General features: G+C 39.7%; 1 protein-coding gene and 1 long non-coding RNA gene across 5 annotated transcripts in view; one reads left to right on the top strand and one right to left on the bottom strand.

The window, feature by feature from the left end:
- The window catches only part of SLC12A5 (solute carrier family 12 member 5), a 138331-nt gene that overhangs the window by 16431 nt on the left and 95721 nt on the right, over nucleotides 1-26179 (bottom strand). For 2 of the 4 annotated variants that reach the window (XM_089673437.1, XM_089673438.1), the window contains exons 10-20: nucleotides 25683-25781; nucleotides 19119-19176; nucleotides 14553-14727; nucleotides 12957-13075; nucleotides 12712-12810; nucleotides 12384-12503; nucleotides 10361-10465; nucleotides 10076-10244; nucleotides 9498-9693; nucleotides 9238-9407; nucleotides 5208-5339 (exon numbers count right to left, since the gene is read on the bottom strand). In XM_089673437.1, coding sequence (XP_089529563.1) covers nucleotides 5208-5339; nucleotides 9238-9407; nucleotides 9498-9693; nucleotides 10076-10244; nucleotides 10361-10465; nucleotides 12384-12503; nucleotides 12712-12810; nucleotides 12957-13075; nucleotides 14553-14727; nucleotides 19119-19176; nucleotides 25683-25781 — 1442 coding nt within the window. Of the gene's footprint in view, nucleotides 1-5207; nucleotides 5340-9237; nucleotides 9694-10075; nucleotides 10245-10360; nucleotides 10466-12383; nucleotides 12504-12711; nucleotides 12811-12956; nucleotides 13076-14552; nucleotides 14728-19118; nucleotides 19177-25682; nucleotides 25782-26179 lie in introns of all 4 variants that reach the window. The other 2 variants (XM_089673435.1, XM_089673436.1) reach the window with 1 other exon arrangement.
- Nucleotides 236-26179, top strand: LOC149465891 (uncharacterized). The gene is made up of 2 exons (XR_016312215.1): nucleotides 236-384; nucleotides 25478-26179. It is a non-coding gene; the product is annotated as an uncharacterized LOC149465891 (long non-coding RNA).

Genomic DNA, 26179 nt, shown 5'->3' with positions numbered 1-26179 from the left:
TATACCCCTCAGAGGTAGCCTGTCGGTGCTCTGGCTCTGCATGTCCTCCCAACACGGTCAAATCTTGAAAATATTGATTTGAAGAGCCAAGTTCTCGTCTTCCCAAATATTCATCTATAGTAAAGCGGGTAAGATGTACAATACAACTGTTTACGCGTTTCAGCAATAAGCCTTCATCATAGCCCAAGGGTTCACCAGAGTCTGAGTGCTCCAGTTGTAGAAAATCAACCCCCATTCCATGCAATGTGTTGTGTGTGAAATATGTTAAGAAATGCATATCTGATTTTTTTTCTGCAGACCCAATGATGTATAATTGAACTGAGCAATCAATACCTTTCACAGGCTGGATCACAAGTACAAGTTGAAATTTAAAGGCAATTCCAGGTAAACAGCTAATACCCATATAAGTGGTTCATCTGCCTAAGAATATTTTATGTGTTCAGCTGCTTTTGCGATACATACAGACCTCTGCCACACCAGACAGCCAGGAATATGACCTCCTTTTTAGATGTCCTCCATGTTAACTGAGCAAAGATGATGCTGCTGATGCTTTGTATATTGAGCAAACTGGAGGTAGAGTGTGACATAGGAAGCAGCGTTACTGAATTAGGAATAAGTGTGTCTTGGAAGCAGGGGTGGACTGAACATTTGGAAACTCAGGCACTGCCCAAGGGCCTGGGGTCAGTAGGGGGCCCCCTGTTACCTTTTTCATAGCCTTTTTTGAGTTTGGGCAAGGACACAGGGACCCCATGATCCCCTATTGCCCGGGGGCCCCATGGGTTGTCAGTCCACCCCTGCTTGGAAGTGTGTAAATCACCAAACTTGCTGCACAGAATTACAAATCTTTTGCAGCTAAAATAGTTTCCATATACAGTATGTATTTATTTATTTGCATAAATAATTTTAAAAGCCCTGGACCCTTGTTACCACATAAGTCACCTGGTGGCCCGGTTGGGCCCTGAGGAAGCCCTTAGCAGGTTGGAGTTCTGATGCGACTGCACCTGACTACCCTGTCTGTAGAGGTCTGAAGTACTACTGATGTGATACTGACTCCTCCTAGGAGGGTCTCCTTTTGTGCTATTGTTTGGCTGTTCCCTACTACCTCATTGAAATGTATCAACAGATGTTTCCTTGTTGTGCAGAATACATAGCTGTTGGTTTTTACGTTTCTGCATATGTATACATTCAATCTGTATCCTGATCATGAAAATGTATCTAGCATTGTGTATAAGTTTTCTAATAAAGCTCTTATGGAATTAAAAAAAAAAATCTTTAAAAACTGCTTACCCAAAACCAGCTGATTTTCATGTAAAATACTGCTGCCTAAAAAAATCTTCACAATCTCACATTTCTGGGAGTAAATAATGCATGGTCCCCTACTGCACTAAGTGGTTTGATCCACCTGCCCTTTAGTGTCAAGCATCTGTGATAGTGAGCCCTTGTAGAACGTCAACTCGGGGTTCCCCAGGGTGCAGAGTCTAAGCCCCAGCCGGCTTCTTCACCAGGGCCCCTGATGGTGGGGATGGACTTGCAGCAAGCTGGAATCAAATCGTGGCCCCTAGGTATGGCCAGCTGATGTTGCGGAGACCGCTGGCATGAGCAGAGCACTATAGCAGGAGACAACAGGAAATCCGATAGACAAGCCGAGGTCATGGTGAGCGGGAAACAAGCACAGTGTTTGGTGGACAAAGCTGGGCACAGTACATGGGTAGTCAGACACAGGATACAGGAGTAGCAACAAACAAGAGCTCAGAGAACTGTGAAGTTGCTCAGGCAATGTGAGCTAGACTGAGCATGTCTTATATAGACAAGAAAACTAGGAGGCGGGTGAGGAAGTGATGGAAGGGAAGGGAAGGAAACAAAACCCACAGAATAGCAGGGGACGCCCATAGGTGACCACAGCCAAACCACACGTGAAAGTATCAGGGTAGGAAAAGCACTGCAGCAAGGAGGTAAGAAAACACAAGAAACTTCAGGCTAACTTGTGACCTTTAGTCATTGCTATGTCCTGTAGAGACGTAGGGGCCGGTGGGAGGAAACACAGCACACAGTGGGGGACCAGGCCTCTGACGCTCATGGAATCGTCAAATTCTGAAGATTTTTCCATTCTAAAAGTGATCGATTAATGTACAGTTGCTGTGACAAACAAAAACTAAGCTCCCTCACCAACAAGAATCTGCAGTGCTTGTTGGAAAGTTTTTGCAGTGGCTAAGTAAATATAGATGTATAAACATGCTGTATATTAATTCTAGAGATCAAATTGTAACCACTAAGGGAGGTTTATAGTGGGAAAAACAAGCTTCCATTTTTAATGTCAGACTAGGTAAAATATTTATTGGTTAGGGAACAAAACAGTATGTCTACCAATGATGCAAAGAGAAAAAACAGAGAATTTTTGAGTGTCATCTTGCTGCTGCTTTTAAGCAAATCTGCCAAGGATATTGGTTTTTCAAATCTAACTATACCGCCAAAATAAAAGACTCCTTTTTTCTAATAATCATTATTTCCATGTACCCAGAAGGTCCCTAGAATCCATAGGTCCAGCCTATAGCTAAGCTTAATTTCTGCCTATGAGTCCACCTTGAGAGCCTGTATTGTGGGTGAGGCTCCTGATTGGATTGTTCGAGGGTGAGGGCTTGGTTCCAAGGTGGAACAAGAGTTGTGGCCCATGGTATAGCGTGTGACTGGGATCTTGGGAATACTGAATTGTTGCTCAAAATTGATATGGTCCAAAAATATTTACATAGTCTAGCTGAAAAAAAGGCAAAAGTCCATCCAGTTCAACCATTAAAAAAAAAGTTATAATCCTATACACACAGTTGATCCAGAGGAAGGCAAAAAAAAACAGCAATGCATGATCCAATTAGAAACTGCAGCTTGGCATTGCATAACATTATTAAGCTTGTGATCTACCAGAACTCCCAGATCCTTCTCCACCATTGATGCTAGACAAAATAAAGGTGAACAAAGCATCTGGACTGGATGGCATAAAGCCACATGTACTAATTCTAATGATTCTAATTTTTGGGGACTCTTTAATGACTGGCATAGTACCACTGGATTAGCGTAAGGCCAATGTGGTGCCTGTATTTTAAAGAAGACCTGGATTCTTTCCTAAATGTACAAAATATAACTGGATACTGATATTTGTAGGTATAGTGGATCCACGGAATATCTGATTGCCTATTGGGGGGATCAGGAAGGATTGTTTTTCCCTCCGATGCAGCAAACTGGATGATGCTTTGTTGAGTTTTTTTTTACTTCCTCTGGATCAATTGTGGGTATAGGATTGTGTATATTGAGGTTTTCTATTTGTGTGTTATTTTTCTGTGGGATGAACTGGATGTATTAGTGTCTTTTTTCAACCAGTCTAACTATGTAACTAGGTAAATTGGTATGCGGATTATCAAAAGTGTTAGCTTATCTTGACACTTCTGTTTAGATAGTAATACACTTAAATTGTATCACTACATGCACTTCATATTCATTTTTAATGCATCTTAATTTAAATTTTAAAAAAGACAAGGCACAATAGTGACATCCATTAAAAAATGAATATGGTTTTGCATGATATTTTATTTCTATGGGCACTAAATGAATTATGAAACAAGCTGGTAAACTGTCACTTTTCAAGATAATAGTTTTTTAATGTTCCTGGAAAGCATCTACAGCAGTAAAAAGTAAAAAATAGATGTAAAAAGTAAAAATAGATGTAAATAGGCCTGAATTTTGTATTCTGCTTAAAACTGAAGTCTAGACATATAAAAGACACAAATGAATGAAGCCCTGTAATCATTATTAAATCATTAAATTTATCTTTTAAATTGCAGCTAGTGTAAGTACCCAGATGTAATAATGTTAGCTTCTTACAATCCCCTGTATAGCAGCACTCACACTTGGACAGAGAAGAGCAGGAAGAGGTGCCAGTCAGGTGTGCTGTATACAAAAGTCAATGACAAGGAACATGCTGATAGGAGGAGAGAGCAGAGGGGTGCCTTTATTAGTCTGCTGCTGTTTTTTCTCTGTTCAATCAGCAAATTGGAGAAGGAGAGATGTTACCACTGTTATTGTTAACTAGCAAAAGTTGTGATATCCACCTGGCTTTGTGATCTGGCAATCCCTTATATCTATTTATCTGTTTGCCTAGAGTCCAGCTTTATTAGTCTAAACCAGTGGTTCTCAACCTGTGGGTCGCGACCCCTTTGGGGGTCGAACGACCCTTTCACAGGGGTCGCCTAAGACCATCAGAAAAACATATTTCTGATGTGTAAAGAGCAGCTACTGTGTAGAAAGCAGCTGCTGTGTTGAAAGCAGCTACTCTGTTAAAAGCAGCTACTGTGCTGAAAGCAGCAGTATTGGAGGTTAAACGACACTTCATGAATTATAATTACTGGGTAAATAATGTTATGGTTGAGGGTCACCACAACATGAGGAACTGTATTAAAGGGTCGCAGCATTAGGAAGCTTGAGAACCACTGGTCTAAACCAATGTTTCACAACCTTTTTTTCAGTCAAGGCACCCTTTAAAATTATGGACAGTCCTAAGGCACCCTTTAAAATTATGGACAGCCTGGAGGCACCTCATTTGAAAATGGGGTGCCTCCAGACTGTCCATAATTTTAAAAGGGTACTGCACTGTGAAATGTGAAAAACTATTCTAATACTTTTATATAATGCAGCGACATCCACACATGTAGGACACCCAACACTGGAGGTGATTTAATCTTCCAAAGCAAATATACTTTTGCACACTAAGTAGTATTCCAATGTTTCTCTTCACCTTCAGTTTTTCTCCATCACTGAGCTAACATGACCCCAGCACTGATGGAGAGGGGCAGGGGAGGGTCAAACTAGGATGCTGTGCAGACGACCAACATCCTCCTTATAACCTGACGATGTCACTGGTTGTCAGGATGCTGGTGGCTAGAAGGTGGTAATGGTGCACAATGAAAACCTGTGGCTTTGTGTAACTAAAAGGCAGACTTGTTCCAGCTGCTGGCTTGTATACAAAATTTTGGCAATTTTTTGACATTTTGCCAAGGCACCCCTGAAGAAGCCTCAAGGCACCCCAGGATGCCTGGGAACCCTGGTTGAGAAAGGCTGGTCTAAACTTGCTTGAAATACAACATACAAATCTAAATCAACATAACCTGCTATTGGCATCAGGTATATTTTAGATTTGGGCACAAGAAAAGAGTAAGAATCACCATTTCCACCACTTCCACTTCCGCAATAATTCTCAGATGATACAAGAAGGTCGTCAGATCTTTCTTCATCTGGATACTATTATCATCCATTTGAGCCACGGTGAAGATCCTCATTGTGCATCTCTTCCAGACCTTTGTAGAGAGGGCACAAATAATGGTTCACTTGTAGTAAGATTATAGTCTTTTCATTGGTAGCTCTGGGTTATTGTGTTAACAAGTATAATGACTGAATTACGTTTACATTAAATTGCACTCCGGTAATTGTAAGAGAAATGAAGAGCATAATGAAGTAGAATCATGCCTGATTTTTCTCAGCTAACCCACAGTTGTCATTAAGAAAGTGCCAGCAATTATTTATATAACAGAAAATGAGATAATGATCACTATACATGCAGCCTGTGTAAGACTAATGCTGTCCCATTTTCTTTAAAAGGCCCATTGCTTCTTTTGTCAAATCCTGTTACCACCTTGTTTTGTACCTTTTAATATAATCCTAAAGAACAGCTAACTGGCCTTTAAAAAAAAAGGGTATCTTCCTTTAGGTAAAAGTTACAGAAGTCATCCCTGTGGTTGGTTGTTTTATCAAAGTGTAGCAAAACCCCAAAACAAAAAATGTCTAAATAATTATTCTTTTTTTATGACTTTTTTTTCTGGTTACACTTCAAGTCCAGACATTTTTACCCCTTTCCTGTCCAGGCCAATTTTCAGCTTTCATTGCTATTACACTTTGAATGACAATTGCGCAGTCATGCAACATTGTATGATAATATGAATTTTTTAGCATTTTTGAGACAGATAAAACTTTATTTTGGTGCTATTTATTCACCACTGAGATTTTAATTTGTTTTGCTATATAAATGAAAAAGTCCAAAAATTTTGAAAAAAGGCATTTTTCTTATAAAATTTTGCAAATAAATAATCTTTCTTCATAAATCTTGGCCAAAATTTATTCAGTTATCTTTTTAGTAAAAAAAAAAAACTCAAATTAGTCTATAACCAAAAATTATAATTTTTCAAAATAATTTTTTGAATTTTAATTTTTTTTTATATTATTATTGTTTTGTATATTGTTTCTTTTTTAACATACTGTCACCTTAGCAGTACAGTGTCACCATAGTGACACTGTACTACTTGGGGGGGCGTGATGAAGATTTTATTTTTACACTGATTGCTTTTGCACCCATAAAGGCTGTAAAAGCAATAATTTCTCCTTTTCTCTGACTTCATTCTTGCATCCATTGAGAAATACTGTGAGAGCTGTGATTGGTCACAGCTTGTCACATGGTACAAGGCTGTTGTGAATAGTCTTGTACCATGTGACCTCTGTGATCAATCACAGATTTCACTAGTAGTAAGCAATGATGTCAGCAAGTGACATCTTGCTTACTACTATCCATGTGATCACTGATTGGCCAATCAGTGATCACTGATTGGCCAATCAGTGATCACATGATCGGAACCTCACACAGAGCTCCTGTACAGCGATTGGTGTTCCGCGGTGCCGCGTGCTCCCAGGGCTTGTACACGCAGGCGCCGTTTATGAACAGCAACCCATTCCTGCACTGCTCCTGTCCGGCTGTTTATGTACATGTTCTGGACGGGAAGTGGTTATAATAGAACTATAGGTAAAACTTTTTTTTTTCCAATTTTCAATAGAGCAAGGGAGAGCCATAACCCCAGTAAAGTTTATTTTTGTCCCATTGGGATTATTTACTTTCACTTCCTGTCCCATAGCCAACAGGAAGTGCAAAGAAATTCCTGCAAATAAAGGGAATTTCTTGGGGACCCCCAGGTCACCAGAACTAGTGTTCCCATTAGAACATTTCACCTCTATTACTTTTCTGGGAACAACCCAAAATTTGGGATTTTCGTTCACTTTCAATGATAATAGTAAAAAGGACAAATAGAGAGGGTGAGATTCATTAATTAATGGGGCACAGACAGCAATAAAATCTGGCAGGGCTTCTAATCCATCTCGACTCTCTCTAAAACTAAAAAATGTTTTGCCTTTAGTTATACATTCATTCATTTTAATCTGGTGATTCTGATAGTAACGAACTTCCTGTCACAGAGTGAAAATGCTCATTCACCATACTGTATCTATAGATGAACAGCATTATTACCCTAGACTGATCTCTTGATTTGAACTACAAACACCAATCCTCTCCATTACATGGGGAAGAGGTGTTTTGTAGTTTACGTATGATAGCTGGTAGGGCTGATAATATTGTTAGAGATTGCAGCTCAGGACACAGAATTTTTGACAAGTTCAACATGTATTTTTTGAGCTTGCAAAAATGTACATAGCCTGAAAAAAAAGAAAACAAATGCATCTACCACATCTAAGGATTAGTAAACTGCAATATGTTACCTTTTTGTGTTGGGTTGAAACTGACTGTCAGCATAATCTGATCAGGGTGAGGACAGCTGATTGATACTCAGGTTCAATCCAGTTCAGGCTCCTTATTTGATTTCATCCTGGGTTTATCACAAAACTGCTGCACAAGGTTGGGTTTGTCCTTGATTTTTTTGCCCTTTTTATCTATGCATTGTATAGGGACCATTTTTCAATTAATTTAAAGTGATATTAAAGGCAATAAAAAATAACAAACATGTTATACTTACCAGCTCTGTGCAGTGGTTTTGCACAGAGCAGCCCTGATCCTCCTCTTCTCAGGTCCCCCGCTGGCACTCCTTGCTCTTCCCTCCTGCCTAGTCCCCCCAGAGCAATCCACTTGCTTTGGGGGCACCCAAGCAGGCTCACTCCCAAGCCGCTGCTCTGCGTGTCTATTCACACACAGAGCCATGGCTCGGCCCCACCCCTCTCTCTCTTCATTGGCTCACTGGCTGTGTTTAACAGCAGTGGAAGCCAATGGCTCCCAGTGCTGTTTCAGCCAATGAGGAGGGAGAGCTTAGGGTCTCGTGCACATTGCTGCATCGCGATCGGCTCAGGTAAGTATTAGGGGGGATTGCTGCACACTGAAGGTTTTTTATCTTCATGCATAGAATGCATGAAGGTATAGAACCTTGAGGCTTTACAACCACTTTAATACCCTGAAGAAGTAGGAGTGCTTTCCCTCAAAACACGATGGCTGTATCTGACATTTTTGATCAATAAATATTTAAATTAACTTCCAAGTGAGATGACCATTTTACTAGGCACTCCCAACCACATATCCAGTACTTTTTTTCATACCCCTTTTTCAGTTCATTGGCTGTAACCCTTGTTGCCCCTTCCTAGCACACCTTACTGTATGTGCTCTCCATAATTTGCCATACCATTGCCTGTGCCACGCAACAGTCAGCAGAACCTTGCTGACTCCATACATGTCAAAAGTGATGCAGTGAAGTTTCTGTGACTTGTCCCTTCTAAACAGTATACAGACTACTCTGTTGATGAGGGAAACCAAGTGATGTACAGCGAGGACAAAAATGTCCAGATTGTTAACAATGGTGACCATATTGGGATGGACCATATCTTGTTTGAGCATGCCTGCCACCAACAATCCAAGATTTTGAAGTTGAATCTTGGAAGTGTGTATAGAAGTCACCAGTTAATTTTAGGCAGCCTACTGTAGAGACAAATTGTTGTTGGTAGAGAAAAAATGGACTTGCCATTCCCTCCCTATCAAAGGATAATAGAAGTAAGAGATGGTACAAGGTTGATCAAGAGGTAACATATAATGATATTCCTATTAATATATTGTATTAAATTTGAGATACTGTGGTATATGGTTTGATCTACTGACACAGGTAAAATTGTTCCCAATGTAATGTTTCCACTACTCATTAGAAAAAAAAAACATCCTAAAATCTAAAGTATAGTGTAGTTGAATTCAGGTGATGTGATAATTATAGAACGTTGATTGGAGGAACAACCATGAATGATGTAACTTGTCCTTTACAACCATAGGAATATAATGGCAATGCATGCAATCATAATTAAATAAAATGCAGATAAATAGTCTCCTATATAATACAATTATTAGTAATATGATTAGCACTATTACATCCATCTACTGATAATTACCTTATGGTGACGTAAGAGGAATGGCAAAAGCATTAGCATGCCTCCATCATGGACAACCCACCAAACATCAATATTGCCTTCAGAAAATCTCTCTTGATTTCCTGGAAACATGCTAACATTTTTGGTAACGATCAAAGCCAGGTGAGCTGCAGTTGTTTCTCTTACAAGCTCTGTAACAAATAAAAAGGAGCAGAGGGAGGTTTTGGCATCAAATCCACATTTTAGGAAATTGTAATGCATAAAAGGTAAAAACTCTATACCAATGAAGTTTCTCCAAGTCTGGTGATCTTCTTTTTGCCTCCAATTCCGTGGCCATCCAACAAGGACAGTATTATGCTGTAGCCCTCCAAGTCCACTGGACTGAATCAGATGAGAAATACCATCCCGAATGTTTGAAGAAGTGACTACTTGACAAAACCCCTTTACCTTCTCAGCTTCCATGAGACGCCTTATTGACTGGTTTGATAAAAAGTGAAATGGAAAATTAGAACACCGTTATAAATCCCAGCCCCAGCCAAAATATATATTTGTTTAAAATGGAATGAGTTAGCATTGCAATGTTTTTCCACTTGTATTTCTGTCTTCCCTATTTGGGAGAATTCTTCTTACTTTTTGTGTATTTGACCTGTGTCAGTAAAACACAAAATTAAAAATAAGCTTCGCATATCCTATTTGGTGGGTGTTAGATATAATAGGCAGTGAGGGAATTTGATTTCTAATACCGTTCCTAGGTTTTAAGCTTTTATGAATCTATCCATAATGCACGGAAATTTTGGATGGAGTTGGGTTTTACACTAGCCAGCAAGGTATGTACTGAATACTATGAAATGCATCTTACTTCTTCAGCACGCTGAGCCTGTGGATGATTCTCCAAATAGGTTCCTTCTAACACTGAGCCAACAATAGTCAGACCTTTGCCTGCTTTCAGCTGAGAGGTCAAGGAAAGAAGTTGTGGGTGAACGACGTTTTGATCCTGATCCACACGGACCAGAACAAGCAACTGAGGTCTACAAAGAAGAAGGAGATACCAACTATTAAAATTTCATCCCAAGTGACATTTTTTATTTTTTTCTTAGGATGATTTACAGAAAAACATCAAAGTGGGTAGGCTGCCTACACATACCTCCAGTTTTTGGTGTGTGGGGGACCCTCTTCCAACCTTAGAAGAGCATATCGAGCAGCACTAAGTGACAGGCCACGAATTCCATCTCCCCATTCCTTCTCAGCCCTGCACACACAAATATCATGTAAAAATAATTTTGTTGCCTTCCTCTACTAAAGACACACATAATATTTCACCATTAAACAAGGAGATGGGTATGCTTTGTAGACGCCCTTTAAAGGAAACATGAATGGAAGTTATAAAAAGGACTCACTGTGCTCAACCCAGCCGGACCCTATATCTGTGTGCAATAAGCGGTGTTGCTGTAGAGGCTACTGTATGCATGCGTCTAAAGAGTAAATACTGGCACTCGCCCTGGGCTTGTAAATCTTCTTTATTAAACTGCTGGATAAAAGTCACACATGCATCAGTGCTACTGCACTAGCATTGTTGCATCTGTGACTTTTATTCAGGAGTTTAATAAAGAAGATTTACAAGCCCAGGACGAGTGCCAGTATTTACTCTTTAGAGGAATGGTAGTTAGATGGATATGTTGGAGGGCTTTACATAATTCTTCTAAAGTGCATCTGCCTTGGAATATTGGTGCTCAGAGTCATATGTTGCTATATTCAACATTTTTAAATCCTTAAAGGGTAACTTCACTTTCGTGGGAAAAAAATAAAGCAAATAAAAAAATATAACATATCCGATTACGACACAAGCCACATTGTACTTGAATGCTAATAAAATGACCTTTCCTATTCAGTCTGCAGTGCTGTAATTTTCTGTACTGCAAGATGGCATCCTAAAGGCGTTCTCTACACAGTTGGGGTATGGAATGCTCCCAGAGATGTCATTTACTGCTTATGCGATTGGCTGACTGATTTTCCAAGAAATTTGCACTAAGATGCAAATCAGATTTTAGGCATCCTCTCCAACCAAAATGTGATTTTTGGTGAGATGCTCCTAAACACTTAATCACTTCTAAAGGCATGCAGGTGCTGCAGCTTTCCTCATTAGAGCCCTGTACATGCATACGCTGATCAATAAGGCAAAAAATTCACTCTTGGTCAGAATTAGTATCCAAAAGACATAAAAGAACCAGCAGCTATTTCTTCAGAGGAGAAAGGAGTAGGAAACTGCAAAAAAGTTTGTTAAAATCCTTGCAATGTACATTGGGCATCTGGTGGAGTTACCCTTTACTTAGATCTAAAATCTGTTCTTGTTTGAAGTGCAAACAATTGCTGAAACCATTGTGATGAACCTGTCATAAATGTATGGAAACAGTCCAGCCACAAGCATAAATTCAGCAACTTCAAACAAAAATGGAATAAACCTGTATATAAGTAAATCAACTGGGTTTTTTTCCGGGTTGAGGTCTGATCTTGTCAAATGTAGTCATCTTTCCCAATTTTTGAACCATAACCCAGTATGTTACAAAGGTTACGCTGCATATCGATGATGTATTTACATGCAAAACTTTAATCGGCTGAGCTTCAACACATAGTCTTGCCCCCAGAACAGTGGTGTATTTAGGTTTCATGCTGCCCTAGGCAACACAAAAATCAGCTGCCCACCTAGGAAAGACCCTGACACTGACAAACACCCCCCTCCCCCACGATAAGAGCCTGACATTGACCAACAACACCCCCCCACCCAAGAGAGCCTTCCACTACCACAGCCCCCCATACATTGGCAATCCCCCTACCCTGTGAGATAGAAGACACTCACCTTCACAGCTCCGGACATCCCCGGGAACAAGAGTCAGGCTCTACATACACCATCTAGCAGCCCGCAGCCTCTCTCAGATCCCACCTGGTCCCCATGCTACATGTGTCCTTTCTTCCATCCCTTCTTTTGGGGGGCAGCACAGCCCCCCTGAAAAATGCTGCTGCCCCCCTGAAAAAATGCCACCCTAGGCAAATGCCTTGTTTGCCTTGTGGTAAATACACCCCTGCCCCAGAACCACTCCTCTTTACATAACTGCCACAAAGTTAACATTATATGTACAGTGTATGTGTGTAATTGGTTTATATATACTCACCCTCGGTACTCAATGTACTTGTAGATAAGACCAGCAATCAACATAGCCACCAGAGCATAATACCAAGAGCAGATAAACATGAGAGAAAGGCAAAGACTCATACCAAGGAAAGACAGGGTCCTGTAAAAGAGAAAGGCAGGGAACTTGGTCCAAAGAACAAGAGAACATCTTTGATTCTCCAAATGTTGGAAAAAAAATCTTTGACGTAAGCCCACTGGCTTCAGTTAGCCATTTATATAGACAGCTGGGTGTGGAGGTCTCTAAATTTAGGGTTATATCGAATAAAAATAAAAACTATTTTTATTCAGTACAGTTGGCCTTCACTCACCAGTGATAATATTTGAAGCGAGGCCTCCAGTTCGGAGTCCTGAGCAATGTCTGAACTGCACAGGCCAAGTTAACAAACATGTAACACATCAAGAAAAACCTGTAGTTATAGGAAAGAAGAAAAAGAAACAGAAGCTAGAAAATTAGGGGAAAGAAGATGTTAAAGAAGAAGCCAAGATGAGTTGAGTAAGTATGGAAAGAAAAAGAGACGTGCTAAAACTGAGACCAAAGATACAGGAGACATACATGGAAAGAATAGGTGCAACTTCATCCAGTGATGCAATGAGGATGCCAATTTCACAGATACAAGCGGTCAGTAAGAGAGCCCACGTAGGTTCTCCATTAGCCTTGCCATGGCCAAACACCTGTGTAAATAGAGGGAAAAAAATTTACCTTACTATAATAATGCTCATAATGGAATAAAGCGCATTAATATTCCAGTAGACAAGGGGTCTATTTATAGAAGTTTTCAAACAATTTCCACCCAGGATTCACAAATTTCCTAATGGAATCCAATTGTAAAGATGTATGGCTCCTTGCTGAAAGCGTTTATGCATTCAAATCATTACGAATCTTTTTTGTTTGGAAATCATAATGAACATTTGTATTGCTGCTGTGATTGGAGGTTACTTGGGTGCCAACATCCCAGAAATAGTCTTTCCAACAAAATTGTATCATGGGTGTATGGCCCCTTTCATACGGACGTTCCGATCGGGTCTGCCTGTCTGTTTTTCACGCGGACCCAACCAAAACCTCTATTCTCCTGGACATGTGTCTGTTTACACCCACCAACATCCTTCAATCCGTCAGATTGGATCGGATAGAAATGGACGGGCGGTCCGTCTACATCAGCTTGCCCATAGATGACAGTGGGCTGTGTCTGTGTCCGCTCTGCATAAGTGGAGTGGACACGGACCTGGCAACTGCTTGCTCAGTGGGGATCAGCAGACATATCACTATATAAATCCTGTATAATAATAATTTAAGCAAGTTATCATGAATTTCTTTCATTTATGAACACCTTGCTAACTGTTGTGATGATGTGATTGGCCCACAGCTATCACATGGTACCTGGCACCCTGTAGCTGTAGCCAGTCACAGCATATCAACAGTAAGCAGGCTGTCATGAGTGGAAAGCCATTCATGATAGTTAACTGTTGCTTATAACAGTGATCATTACGGTTATAAGGAATAAAAGTGTAAAAATAATCCCTGATCACCCCCCCAGAGTAGTACAGTGTCACTATGTGTCTTTTTCAGCTGAAAATATGTAAACCCCCCCCCCAAAAAAAACAATGTTTAAAACATTTAATAAAATTCTTTTTTAATTTACATACTGTCACCAGTCAGTATTCCGATCACCACCACACCAGTCATATCATGACACTATACTGCACTGGTGACAGTATAATAAAAAATATGTGAAAAAAAACAAATTTTATCCAATCTCTTAATTTTCAAAAACAATTTGACAAAAAAATTACAACTTAAAAAAATGCACCATGCTTCTTACTAAATACCTTGCAATGTCTACTTTCCAAAAATGGATCATTTTGGGGGTATATGTACTGTCCTGGCATTTTGGGGCCTCAAGAAATGAGATTGATCAATTTTCAAATACATATACTATAGTGTGTAGACTACTTTAGATTGCAGTGGGCAAAGATAATATTACAACAAAATAGGAAAAAAATCAGCACAAAATGAAACCATTTCAACCAGTTTAAAATATTATATTCTTTCTGCCTTTATTTTTTTTCTTCCTTCAATCTGACCTCATTGAACAATCTGAAATTGTATTTTTATCACTTTTTGTACTCCTGTTGGACAACTGTGACTTACTCTGAGGAAAGGCACAATGCCATCTCGAGATATGGCCTGCAAGAGTCGTGGTGCTCCTGTTAAGCTTTGTAAACCAGCTCCACATGTAGAAAAGAAAGACCCAATCACAATGACCCAAGGTGATGGCCAGGACAGTGTTCCCACTACTAAATTCCCATTAACAGCTTCTCCAAACCTGCAAGAGAAAGTCAGATTAAATTCTGCACACAAAGATACACATTAAAGTATAACATTTTTCTATCATCAAATCTCTAGGACAAGGAACTGATCATATTTGAAAACCCTTTTTCTGTGTTAATTAAACCAGCAAATAAAATGAAACAAAACAATGCAGCTGCACCCACACAAGTAGGACACCCAATGTTAGAGGTGATTTATTCAAAGCAAATACAGCTTTGCACATTGGTACTGACTAGTATTCTAGACTATTTATTTTTCCTCAATTGCACTCACTCAGCTAATATGACCCCAGGATGAGGAGAGGGTCAACCAAGGATGCTGTGCAAGCGCCCAATGCCTCTGTTAACGTAATTTTTGGTTTCCGAATGAAAATCCATTCAAAATAATGCCTCGGTTTACAATTTTTTTTCGCTATACGACCGGATTAATTGGTTTTGAATGCATTTACGAATTTTTTTTTAATCACGTCCCTGTACAGTACTATGCCTTTAAAGTGCACTTTATAAAGAGTTTTGAACAGATAAGACTTTTGCTGACTTTTTTCTGACTTCCAGAACGAATTAATTGGTTTTCAATGCATTTATGAATTAATTTTTAATCATGTCCCTGTACAGTATTTATGCTTTTAAAGTGCACTTTATAAAGAGTTTTGAACAGATAAAAGACTTTTTTTTTTACTTTTTTCTGACCTCCGGAACGGATTAATTAGTTTTCAGTGCATTTACGAATTAATTTTTAATCATGTCCCTGTACAGTATTTATGCCTTTAAAGTGCACTTTATAAAGAGTTTTGAACAGATAAAAGACTTTTTTCTGACCTCCGGAACAGATTAATTGGTTTTCAATGCATTCCTATGATAAATCGTGTTTCGGTTTACAAACTTTTTGCAATACAAAAAGTCCCGCAAAACTAATTAAATTTGTAAGGTACGCCTGTATACCGTTTTTGGGCAATTTTTAGAAATTTTGCTAAGGCATCCCTGAAGAAACCTGTAGGCCCCTTGGTTGAAAAAGGCTGATCTAGAAAACTAAAGATGAGGCAACAGAAGAAATGGAAAAGTATGATGTAAACTGTTCATAATAATGCCCTGCCTTACAGCACACACTACAACATGTATGCTATTACCTTTCTAGCCTACAAAACATCTTCTGTTCTCCTCTCCATTCCAGAGCGGCAGGATTTTTCTGACTTCATAACTTAACCTAACTGCCATTCCAGTCTATCTTAGGGGCCAAAAAGGGCAATCTGTTTGGCCAAAAATCAATGTTACAGCTTGCTACAGTAATCAATGATACATGAAATGTAATTAATTTGTTACATGGCAGTAAATTGCATCTGTGTCAAATAGATAACAGGTTTTTCCAGTCATTTGCTCTGCAACTTCTTCTGCAGCAAACCTGCAAAGTGTTTGTTTTATAAAAATCTATTCTATCCCAGGAATGGTGGAATTGTCCTAGAACCTGTAAATACTAGATAGAATATTGAACCCAATCTTGAAAGTTCCTACACACCCTCAATTTATGTTTTTTAATGATCCAATCCAGGATATACCCAGACACTTCCAAATAATAATTTAGTTATACTCTTAGCGGTTAAAATTATGATAGCAAGGGCATGGAAAACCCCATCTGCTTCCTTATCCTTAACTAAAACCAAAAGTTCCTGGATTATGAGAAACCAGCCAGCAACACTGATCAACAACACCACTTTGAGAAAGTCTGGAACCTGTACATCAAATACGTTAGCACTTAATTCTATCATTGATGGTCAAATATGTACGACATGATCGTAATGTATATGTTACTTTTAATATTGAAATATTGAAAGTAAAACAATTCTATTGTATTTTACCTGATTAGGCTAAGTTAACTAATTACTGCAATTACTATAAATTTCCCCCAGAGGTGGTTTTGAATGGGAGTGGGGTGGTTGTAGCATTCTTTAGTAGATAGTTCCCCTAAACTAAAAAGTGCAGGAATTTGGCACTGGTGGATCCATTTAATGTGTGCAACACCCTTTAGTGTGCTACTAGAATAGAATAGTGAATTACAGGTAAAATTATTGTGAATGACACATGGTAATTGTGTGAGTCTGTGATTACAGGTCAGCTGGATGACTCAACAGGTTGTGGCTCTATCACCTCCTCCTAACTCTGGAGGACAATGGAACCTTGCAGACGTCGGTAAGCAGGAAGGGTTGGAGACCTAATCTTCATGTTCATGGGAGTCCGGCTAATCCCAAGTTTCAAGGCCCTGGCAGAGTGATGGACTGGCCAATCCATATGGGAGAGTCAGGCTGCCAGAGAAGTCGGGTGGAAGATGGAGTGCTGAGAAGACTGTCAGTGCATGGGAGGGGTCCCCTAGGTCTAAGGAAGGGGGGGGCGACCTCCAGGCTGGGCTCGGGAGGATGCATTCAGCAGTAAGGTATGAATGGGATCAAGACCTGGAGCAGCAGGGAGCAAAGAGAACAGTGTGAGTACAGCGGCACTCTCTGGCATCTACAAGGGAAAAGACTCCCACATGTAGCAAGCTTTCTAAAGATAGCGCTGGGCTCAATCCTTTATCCTTGTCCCGGGAGATCTTCCAAGAAGCCAGGAGGGCTGGTCGTGCTTACAGGCTGTGGAGCTGGAAGCAGCTCTACAGGGGGAGAGAAGACATCTCTCCATGAAACTACGAGAAGTAAAAGCTAACTTTTGAGGGGCTGCTAGTACCTCGCCCATAAAGGGCAGCTGCTACTGATCCGCTACGACTGATGGCTTTCAGGAAAAGAACAGTCCAGGATCTGCCTTTGTACATAGGAAGGAAGTGTCCCCTTTTCATTGAATCAAGCCAAACTGGGCATCCCATAATCCCTATCCAAGTTGATTTCCCCTAATAAAATAACAAAACCAACTGGTCATTGTCTTTGGGTGCAAATCTGTATGAGAAATACCTGTTGCCTGGCTGTTCGTAGAGAGGCTTAGGGATACTCACTACACAGCGGCCCTCACGAGGGTAGCGCTACATGTGTATGCATGGAATTATTATTTTCACAATCTGTTATTAGTAATAGGGCTGTTTAGTTGTCCCAGGTCCAGTTTAACTTTTTGAAGGCGGTCTTAAAGCACACTTTAGGCTCCTGTATGACAATCTAAATACATTGCTCCAAAAAATTAAAGGAACACTTTGAAAACACATCAGATATCAATAGGGGAAAAATATCATGCTGGATACCTATACTGATATGGACTGGGTAATGTGTTAGGAACATAAAGATTCCCCATCGTTTGATAGGAATGAAAATTATCAACCTACAGAGGAGTGAATTCAAAGACACCCCGAAAATCAAAGTGAAAAATGATGCAGCTGTCTAGTCCATTTTGCTGAAATTTCATTGAAATTTCTATTCAAAATGGTACTCAGTAGCTTGCATGACCCCCACGTGCTTGTATGCATGCCTGACAACGTCGGGGCACGCTCCTAATGAGATGATGGATGATGTCCTGGGGTATTTCCTCCCAGATCTGGACCAGGGCATCACTGAGCTCCTGGACAGTCTGAAATGCAACCTGGTGGCGTCAGATCCCGAAACATGATATCCCAGAGGTGTTCTATTGGATTTAGTTCAGGTGAACAAGGAGGCCATTCAATGGTATCAATTCCTTCATCCTCCAGGAACTGCCTGCATACTCTCGCCACATGAGGCCAGGCATGGCAGTCTGGGTGCCATTGTCTAGCCTGTAGAGGTCTGTGTGTCCCTCCATGGATATGCTTCCCCAGACCATCACTGACCCACCACCAAAACAGTCATGCTGAATGATGTTACAGGCAGCATAAAATTCTCCACGGCTTCTCCAGACCCTTTCACGCCTGTCACATGTGCTCAGGATGAACCTGCTCTCATCTGTGAAAAGCACAGAGCGCCAGTGGCGGATCTGCCAATTCTGGTGTTCAATGGAACCCTCATGAAGTCTGTTTCTGATTGTTGGGTCATAGACATTCACACCAGTGGCCTGCTGGAGGTCATTTTGTAGGGCTCTGGCTGTGCTCATCCTGTTCCTCCTTGCACAAAGGAGCAGATAACGGTCCTGCTGATGGGTTTCCTTCATCTTCCCTGTCTGAGCCATATCCTCCCTCATTTGTGTGTCACACGCTACTCCTCCCTGGCACTGCAGCTCACTGTGGGAGGATTTAGCAGAGGCAGTGGGCAGGAGTAGGTGTGGCCAGATGTTGATTGACAAGCTACAGGCTTGAGAATTAGCATTGACAATGCTGTTACTAACACCCCCTGCAACATCTTCTCTTCCAGTTTCAGTGCAAGCAGACACAGCCTCCATGAGAGTGGTAACTCTGCTCAGAAGTCAAGAGAAGTGCACACAAATGCGAATAAAGCTTTAGAATACTCACTTGTCTCTTAAAACAACCCCTTCGATACATGCGCCAAACAGAATAACAGAGGAAATATCTGTACACTTGTAAAGGAGAAATTTCCATCATTTTAAATGTGGTTGTAAATGTTACATATTGGCTTTCATAGGTTTTGTCAGAAGGATATGATGTATTTCAGGAGGTCATTTTGTGACAATGCAGGCAAGGGAAAAGAAGGGTTATGGGTGTCTTTACAAATTAAATCTTAAAGAGATTCATTTTTTTTAATTTAAATAACAAACATGTTATGCTTAACTGCTCTATGAAATAGTATTGCACAGAGTGGCCCCGAACCTCCTCTTCTGGGGTCCCCCGCTGGTGCTGTCTGCTCCTCTTTTTTAGTGCCTGCCCCCATAGAAAGCACTTGCTATGTGGGCAGACTTGCAGGCTCTATCCCGAGCCAAGCTGTGTGTCTATGTTGCAAAAAGAAAAGAAAATCGCTTGATTCCCCCATCAGAGCAGTCGATTGTGATGGGGGAATCCCTCCTTCGGAGCCATTGTGTTCTCCTGGTGGGGGGAGCCATCTCTGCAGGGAGAACACAGCTGCCTGCTCCTCTTTTTTAGTGCCTGCCCCTATAGCAAACGCTTGCTATGTGGGCAGACTTGCAGGCTCTATCCCGAGCCAAGCTCTGTGTGTCTATGTTGCAAATAGAAAAAAAAATTGCTTGATTCCAAATCACAACAGTCGATTGTGATGGGGGAATCCCGCCATTGTGTTCTCCTGGTGGGGGGAGCCATCCCTGCAGGGAGAACACAATGATTACTGTTAGTGGCTATAAAAGCCGCTAGCGATAATCGCATGTAAAATCTGGCAGGCTGGTTGTACCCAAGTTGATCGATCGATCAACTTGGGTACATTCAGCCTGCCCATACGTGGTTCGAATCTCAGCTGGTCCCTGCTGAACCTGTCGAGATTCTAACAATCTATGGCTGGCCTAACTAGTGAATTCTTGGAACAGACTTCCAGCAGAGGTAGTGAATTAATCAACAATAGGTGAATGTAAACATGCTTGAGATAAACACAGGTCAATCCTTGCAGACTCATTGATTCGTTATCTAAATAATTTCATTTAAGTAAATTGGTTTTCGGAATTTGTCTTGTTTTCTCTTTCGATTCGATTCAATACAAATTTAATTCGACTGAAGTTGGAAAATTTGAATTGACATTCGAATTTGAATTTATTCTATTTGAAATTTACATTTCAGAAGACGGTTATATGCTTTCTATTCTATTCTAGTTTGTTTTTTTCTATTCTATTCTATTTTTTTCTGTTCTATTCTCTTATATTGTATTCTTTATTATTTTATTATTTTCTAATCTATTCATATTCCAATTTATTCTATTCGAAATTTTAATTTCAGAAGACAGTTATATTATTATTATTATTATACAGGATTTATATAGCGCCAACAGTTTGCACAGGGCTTTACAAAATGAATATTCTTTTTATTCTATTCTTTTAAATTCTATTCTATTCTTTTCTATTCTACTCTTTTCTAATCTATTCTATTCAGATTTATTTTATTCAAAATTCGAATCTCAGAAGACAGGTATATTCTATTTTATTCCTTTTTTCTGTTCTATTCTAATATTTTTTATTCTATTCTATTCTATTCTTTTCCATTCTGTTCAAATATATTCTATTTTTTAATATTGTATTATTTTCTGTTCTATTGTTTTTTCTATTCTATGCTATTCTATTCTTTTATTTTCTATTCTATTTTAATCTATTCTATTTGTTTATGCTCTATTCTATTATTTTCGTATTCAAATTTGAGTCGGATTCTATTCAAATTTTGTTCGCATTTCATTTAGTTATTTTGGATTCATTGCAATTGTAGTTTGGATATTCGGATACATCTGAATCTCCAGTAAAGAAAAAATCATCCGAATTTTGATTCAGAACGAAACGAACCGCAGATATCTACATTGAACCTCTTTGTCCTTTTTCTGCCATCACTCTTCTATGTTTTCATTCACAGATTGACGATCTATGAAATGATTATTAATAATCATCAGAATTTCACCTACTCCCAGTCTGCAGTTGTATACATTTCTGATCTGTTGATCTACAGCAGGGGTCTCCAACTTTTTAAACAAAGAGCCAGTTGACTGTCCTTTAGGGGGTCCGAACTTTGGCCAGTGTGAGTAGAAAATGTCCTATCATCAGTGGGAGTAAACACTGCTCCACCATTGATTTTAACAGGAGGAATATTGCCCCATTGTTGGCCTTAGCAGGAGGAATAATGAACCATGGTTGGTATCAATTGGAGGCATGGTGCCCCATTGATGGTGTCAGTGGGAGAAATAGTGCCCAATCATTGGTCTTAGCAGGAAGAATAGTGCCCCATCGATGGTGTCAGTGGGAGAAATAGTGCCCCATAATTGGTCTTAGCAGGAAGAATAGTGCCCCATCGATGGTGTCAGTGGGAGAAATAGTGCCCCATAATTGGTCTTAGCAGGAAGAATAGTGCCCCATCGATGGTGTCAGTGGGAGAAATAGTGCCCCATCATTGGTCTTAGCAGGAAGAATAGTGCCCCATCGATGGTGTTAGTGGGAGAAATAGTGCCCCATCATTGGTCTTAGCAGGAAGAATAGTGCCCCATCGATGGAGTCAGTGGGAGAAATAGTGCCCCATCATTGGTCTTAGCAGGAAGAATAGTGCCCCATCGATGGTGTCAGTGGGAGAAATAGTGCCCCATAATTGGTCTTAGCAGGAAGAATAGTGCCCCATCGATGGTGTCAGTGGGAGAAATAGTGCCCCGTCATTGGTCTTAGCAGGAAGAATAGTGCCCCATCGATGGTGTCAGTGGGAGAAATAGTGCCCCATCATTGATCTTAGCAGGAAGAATAGTGCCCCATGGATGGTATCAGTGGGAAAAAGAGTGTCCCTTTAATGGTGAATGTGGGAGGAATGGTGCGTCATCATTGATGTCAGTTGGAAAAATAGTGCCTCAAATGCCGGACAGAGGCAAGCAAAGGGCCGCATCTGGCCTCCGGGCCACAGTACGGAGACCACATATCTACACTGACATGCCATGTGCTTTACAGTGACCTCCATTCATCAAGGAAACAGTGTGTTGACAGCTATCAAAGTCAACACAGGTCAACAGTTGTGAAGGTGTTACATCTTGCTAACATGTAGTTCTATACAGCAATCATGCATTATATAACTATCAGTCGAGGATTATTTGTACCCAGGGGCGGACTGACAACTCATGGGGCCCCCGGGCAATAGGGGATCATGGGGCCCCTGTGTCCTTGCCCAAACTCAAAAAAGCCTATGAAAAAGGTACCAGGGGCATCTCATGGGGCCCCCTACTGACCACGGGCCCTCGGGCAGTGCTCGAGTTTCCAAATGGTCAGTCCGCCCCTGTTTGTACCATAAGCCCTGAGTTGTTTTCAGTACACGAGGCCCGTTAGAGTGGATCATGCATAAGGGTCAGTCTACACAATCATGGTTTGCTTCTGATATGCATTTCTATAGGATTTGGAAGGCAATGTTCGAATGTTGAATTGGATCTTATGCAGCCGTGCCAAACAATGATGGCAGCTAATATGCAAACAATGCTTCCAAGTACCAGCAGTGTGCATATGTTTTGTGTATTGTTGTTTGATCATCTTGAAGTATGGTGGATTAAAAAAAAAAAAAAGAGGAGAGTTTATATTCACGTGTCCGGTACCCTTTCTTGCAATCTTTGCTGTTACAGTGCTACAGCCCTGGAATATTCTTTAAAGTTGACACTTCTGGGAGCACATTTCCTACTGCTTGCTGTGGTTCCTTCCTTTGACCCCTGCTGTGATCTGTAATGACTTAAGCTGGCCATACATGAAATTTGGCCGGTTCAGCATTTTGATCCATGTATGGGCACACATTGATCAACTTGTGTACAACCAGCCTTGAATGATTAGTGCCAATATAGCTCCCCAACAGCAGAAAACCATAGTGCCGCAGGGGGCATTCCCCCATCAACACTGACTATGTGGATTGGGGAATCAAGCGAATTTCTCTCCTTCCTCCTGTCCTTTATGGTCTGCCCTAGGGGCTGGAGGAAGGAATCACAGAAATCCACAAGGGACCAGTCATCTTATACAACCAAAAGTTTGGCAAATGTAAAAAGGCCCGTGCTCTGCAAGAGATCGATGATCAGTGGAACAGGCCAACCCACACGGAAGAAAAATATATTTTAAAAATATTCTTCCCAAATATATTGCAATATATTTGCAAAAAAATATACATTTTTTAAAATATATTCTTCAGATGTTTTTTAACATATAAAAAAGTAATTTTAACATATATTTTTACTTATATTTGTAAATGCATTCTAAAAATGTGGACTTTTATTTTTAAAGACATACAGTATATTTGAAATTTTTAAAAATATTTTTTATACATTTTGTAATAAAAACACATTTCAAAATGCAGTATATATATATATATATATATATATATATATATATATATATTTATTGAAATATATTTTGAAATATATTGAATATGGCCAAAATTGTAGTATTTCAAATATATGGCAATATATTTGGGAAGAATATTTTTTAAATACATACAGTATATTTGAAATGTATTTTTAAAAATATTTTTTATATATTTTGTAATAAAAACGCATTTCAACATGCAGTATATATATATATATATATATATATATATATATATATATATATATATATATATTTATTGAAATATATTTTGAAATATATTGAATTTGGCCAAAGTTGCAGTATTTCAAATATATGGCAATATATTTGGGAAGAATATTTTTTAAATATATTTCAAATATATTTTTCTTCCATATGGAAAGGGACAGGTGATTATAACTCTTCTTATCTTACAGGTAGGGGTCCTAGTTTTTTTTTTTTAATGGTATATTTAAAGGAAGTACGGTATACAAAAACAAACCTCTGCCATATGGTCAAAATATTTGCCTGATATTTTTTGCCACTTTAGAGGGCATTATATATTCAAGACATTTCAAGGCGATTTCCAAGCAAGATATCAAGGAAGTTCTATTAATTATACTCTGTATATTTGGTTTGTGATGAACATTTGCTGTTTTATGTTGATGGCATGGACAGGATATAGCCAGAGGGATTCTAAAACTTGGTGGAAGTGTATGTGATCTTGGTCAGATTATGACATCCGTGTGAGAAATGTCTACAATCATAGCCAAAAATATTGGCACCCCTGCATTTCTGTCAGATAATGTCCCACTTTGCCCAGACAAATGTTGCAATTACAAATGTTTAGGCAATCTTATGTTTATTTCTTTTGTTTGTACTGGTATGCCAATAAAATGGTGGAGAAACAAAAAGCCAAATCTGACACATTCCACACAAAACCCCAAAAATGGACTGGACAAAATTTTTGGCACCCTCTTTTTAATATTTGGTAGCATTCCCCTTGGAAAAAATAACAAACTTGGAATGCAATTATTTCTTACAATATTGAGGTGACAATAATTTTGTCCAGTCCATTTTTGGGGTTCTGCGTGGAATGTGTCAGATTTGGCTTTTTGTTTCTCCACTTTTTTGTGTCATATCAATACAAACAATAGAAATAAACATGAGAATGTATAATCATTTGTGATTGCAACAATTTTCTGGGCAAAGTGGTGTATTATCTGACAGAAATGCCGGGGGGACAAGACTTTTGACCATGACTGTATATGCTACTGACTTTAAAAGGGTATACAGTATGTAAAGATTATCTACAAACTGCATTTGGACACATACTAAGTGAAGTCTTTGTTGGCCATGGCAATGGTATTCTACATGATTTCAATGACTACCTTTCTATGTGACAATACTTAGAACTAACTGCCCTATCAGGACAACAACATACGTAGGACTCTTTCACATGGGAGGAAAGGTGCCAGTAAATGCAAGCGTTTGAGACACAGTTTTACCACACTCTGCCCTGGTCTGAATATTTCAAAAACTGCTGATCTACTGAGATTTTCATGCACAGCCATCTCTATGGTTTACAGAAAATGGTCCAAAAAGAGAAAATATCCAGTGAGTGGCAGTTGTGTGGACAAAAATGCCTTGTTGATGTCAGAGGTCAGAGGAGAATGGGTAGACTGGTTGCTCTGACATTCAGATGGTAGGGTCAGGATTTGGTGTAAAGCATGGATCCATCTTGTATCAATGGTTCAGGCTGGTGGCGGTGTAATGGTGTGGTGGATATTTTCTTGGCACTAGCAAGGTGTACCTAATAAAGTGGCCGGTGAGTGTATAGAGTCTAATAGTAATATTCCACATTGTTAAGACTTTTGCCCCCTTCGACTCACAAATTCGCCTTCCTTTGTTTCCTTTTTATAGATTTGAAGAAAACCTTTAATGAGAGGAATGGACACAAGTCACTGCTGATCTCTAAAGACTTGTAAAGCTGAAAGTATTTTAGCATAAAAATGACCGAAGTGCAGAACTTTTTCAGCATCTCCCTTGCCCCCCCACTGGAATCTGGTGCCCCGAAAGCTGTCCTTATAATAATATGCAACTGATGACCACCATCATGAAAGGATACACACAAAAGATGTGGTAGCAATAGCCATTATAGTTCCTATAGGGATTGACTTTTGGGCATCACGGAGATCTCCGGACCTGTTGGAGCCAGCCATAATCCCTGTAATGGAAAAGGAAAAATAAGAAATGCAGATGCAACAATGACAAAAAACGTGACTTTCCAAGAGGAAGCAAAGTATAAAATAACATGCATTTTCATGATTTACTCTCACCCGCCTATCGCACATTTACTCATTCTGCGCCCCAGTTGAGCCTTAATTTAGCCAAAGGTGGGAAGGTGTTTGTGCTCTTTGTTATGAAGCCCGCTTGCCTTCCTCCGGCTACATTAAGGATCTGTATAGGGAGATGTTCTTTGTGGGTGAATACCATTTGCAGCGTCAGATAAAACACACCCTTCCTATAGTTGAGCTAGAGGTGCTTGCTTTCAAAGAATTTGCTTATTAAATCACCAGGCAGAAGTGATAACATGGGTTCTCATTAAAGCTCAATTAACTCAAA

This window comes from Staurois parvus, unplaced genomic scaffold (genome assembly GCF_062004578.1).
Source record: "Staurois parvus isolate SC_StPar_1 unplaced genomic scaffold, SC_StPar_1.0 ptg000137l, whole genome shotgun sequence".
NCBI classification, from domain to species: Eukaryota; Metazoa; Chordata; class Amphibia; order Anura; family Ranidae; genus Staurois; species Staurois parvus.
Note: the sequence above shows the minus strand (reverse complement) of the source record. Positions and strands in the feature narration are given on the sequence as shown.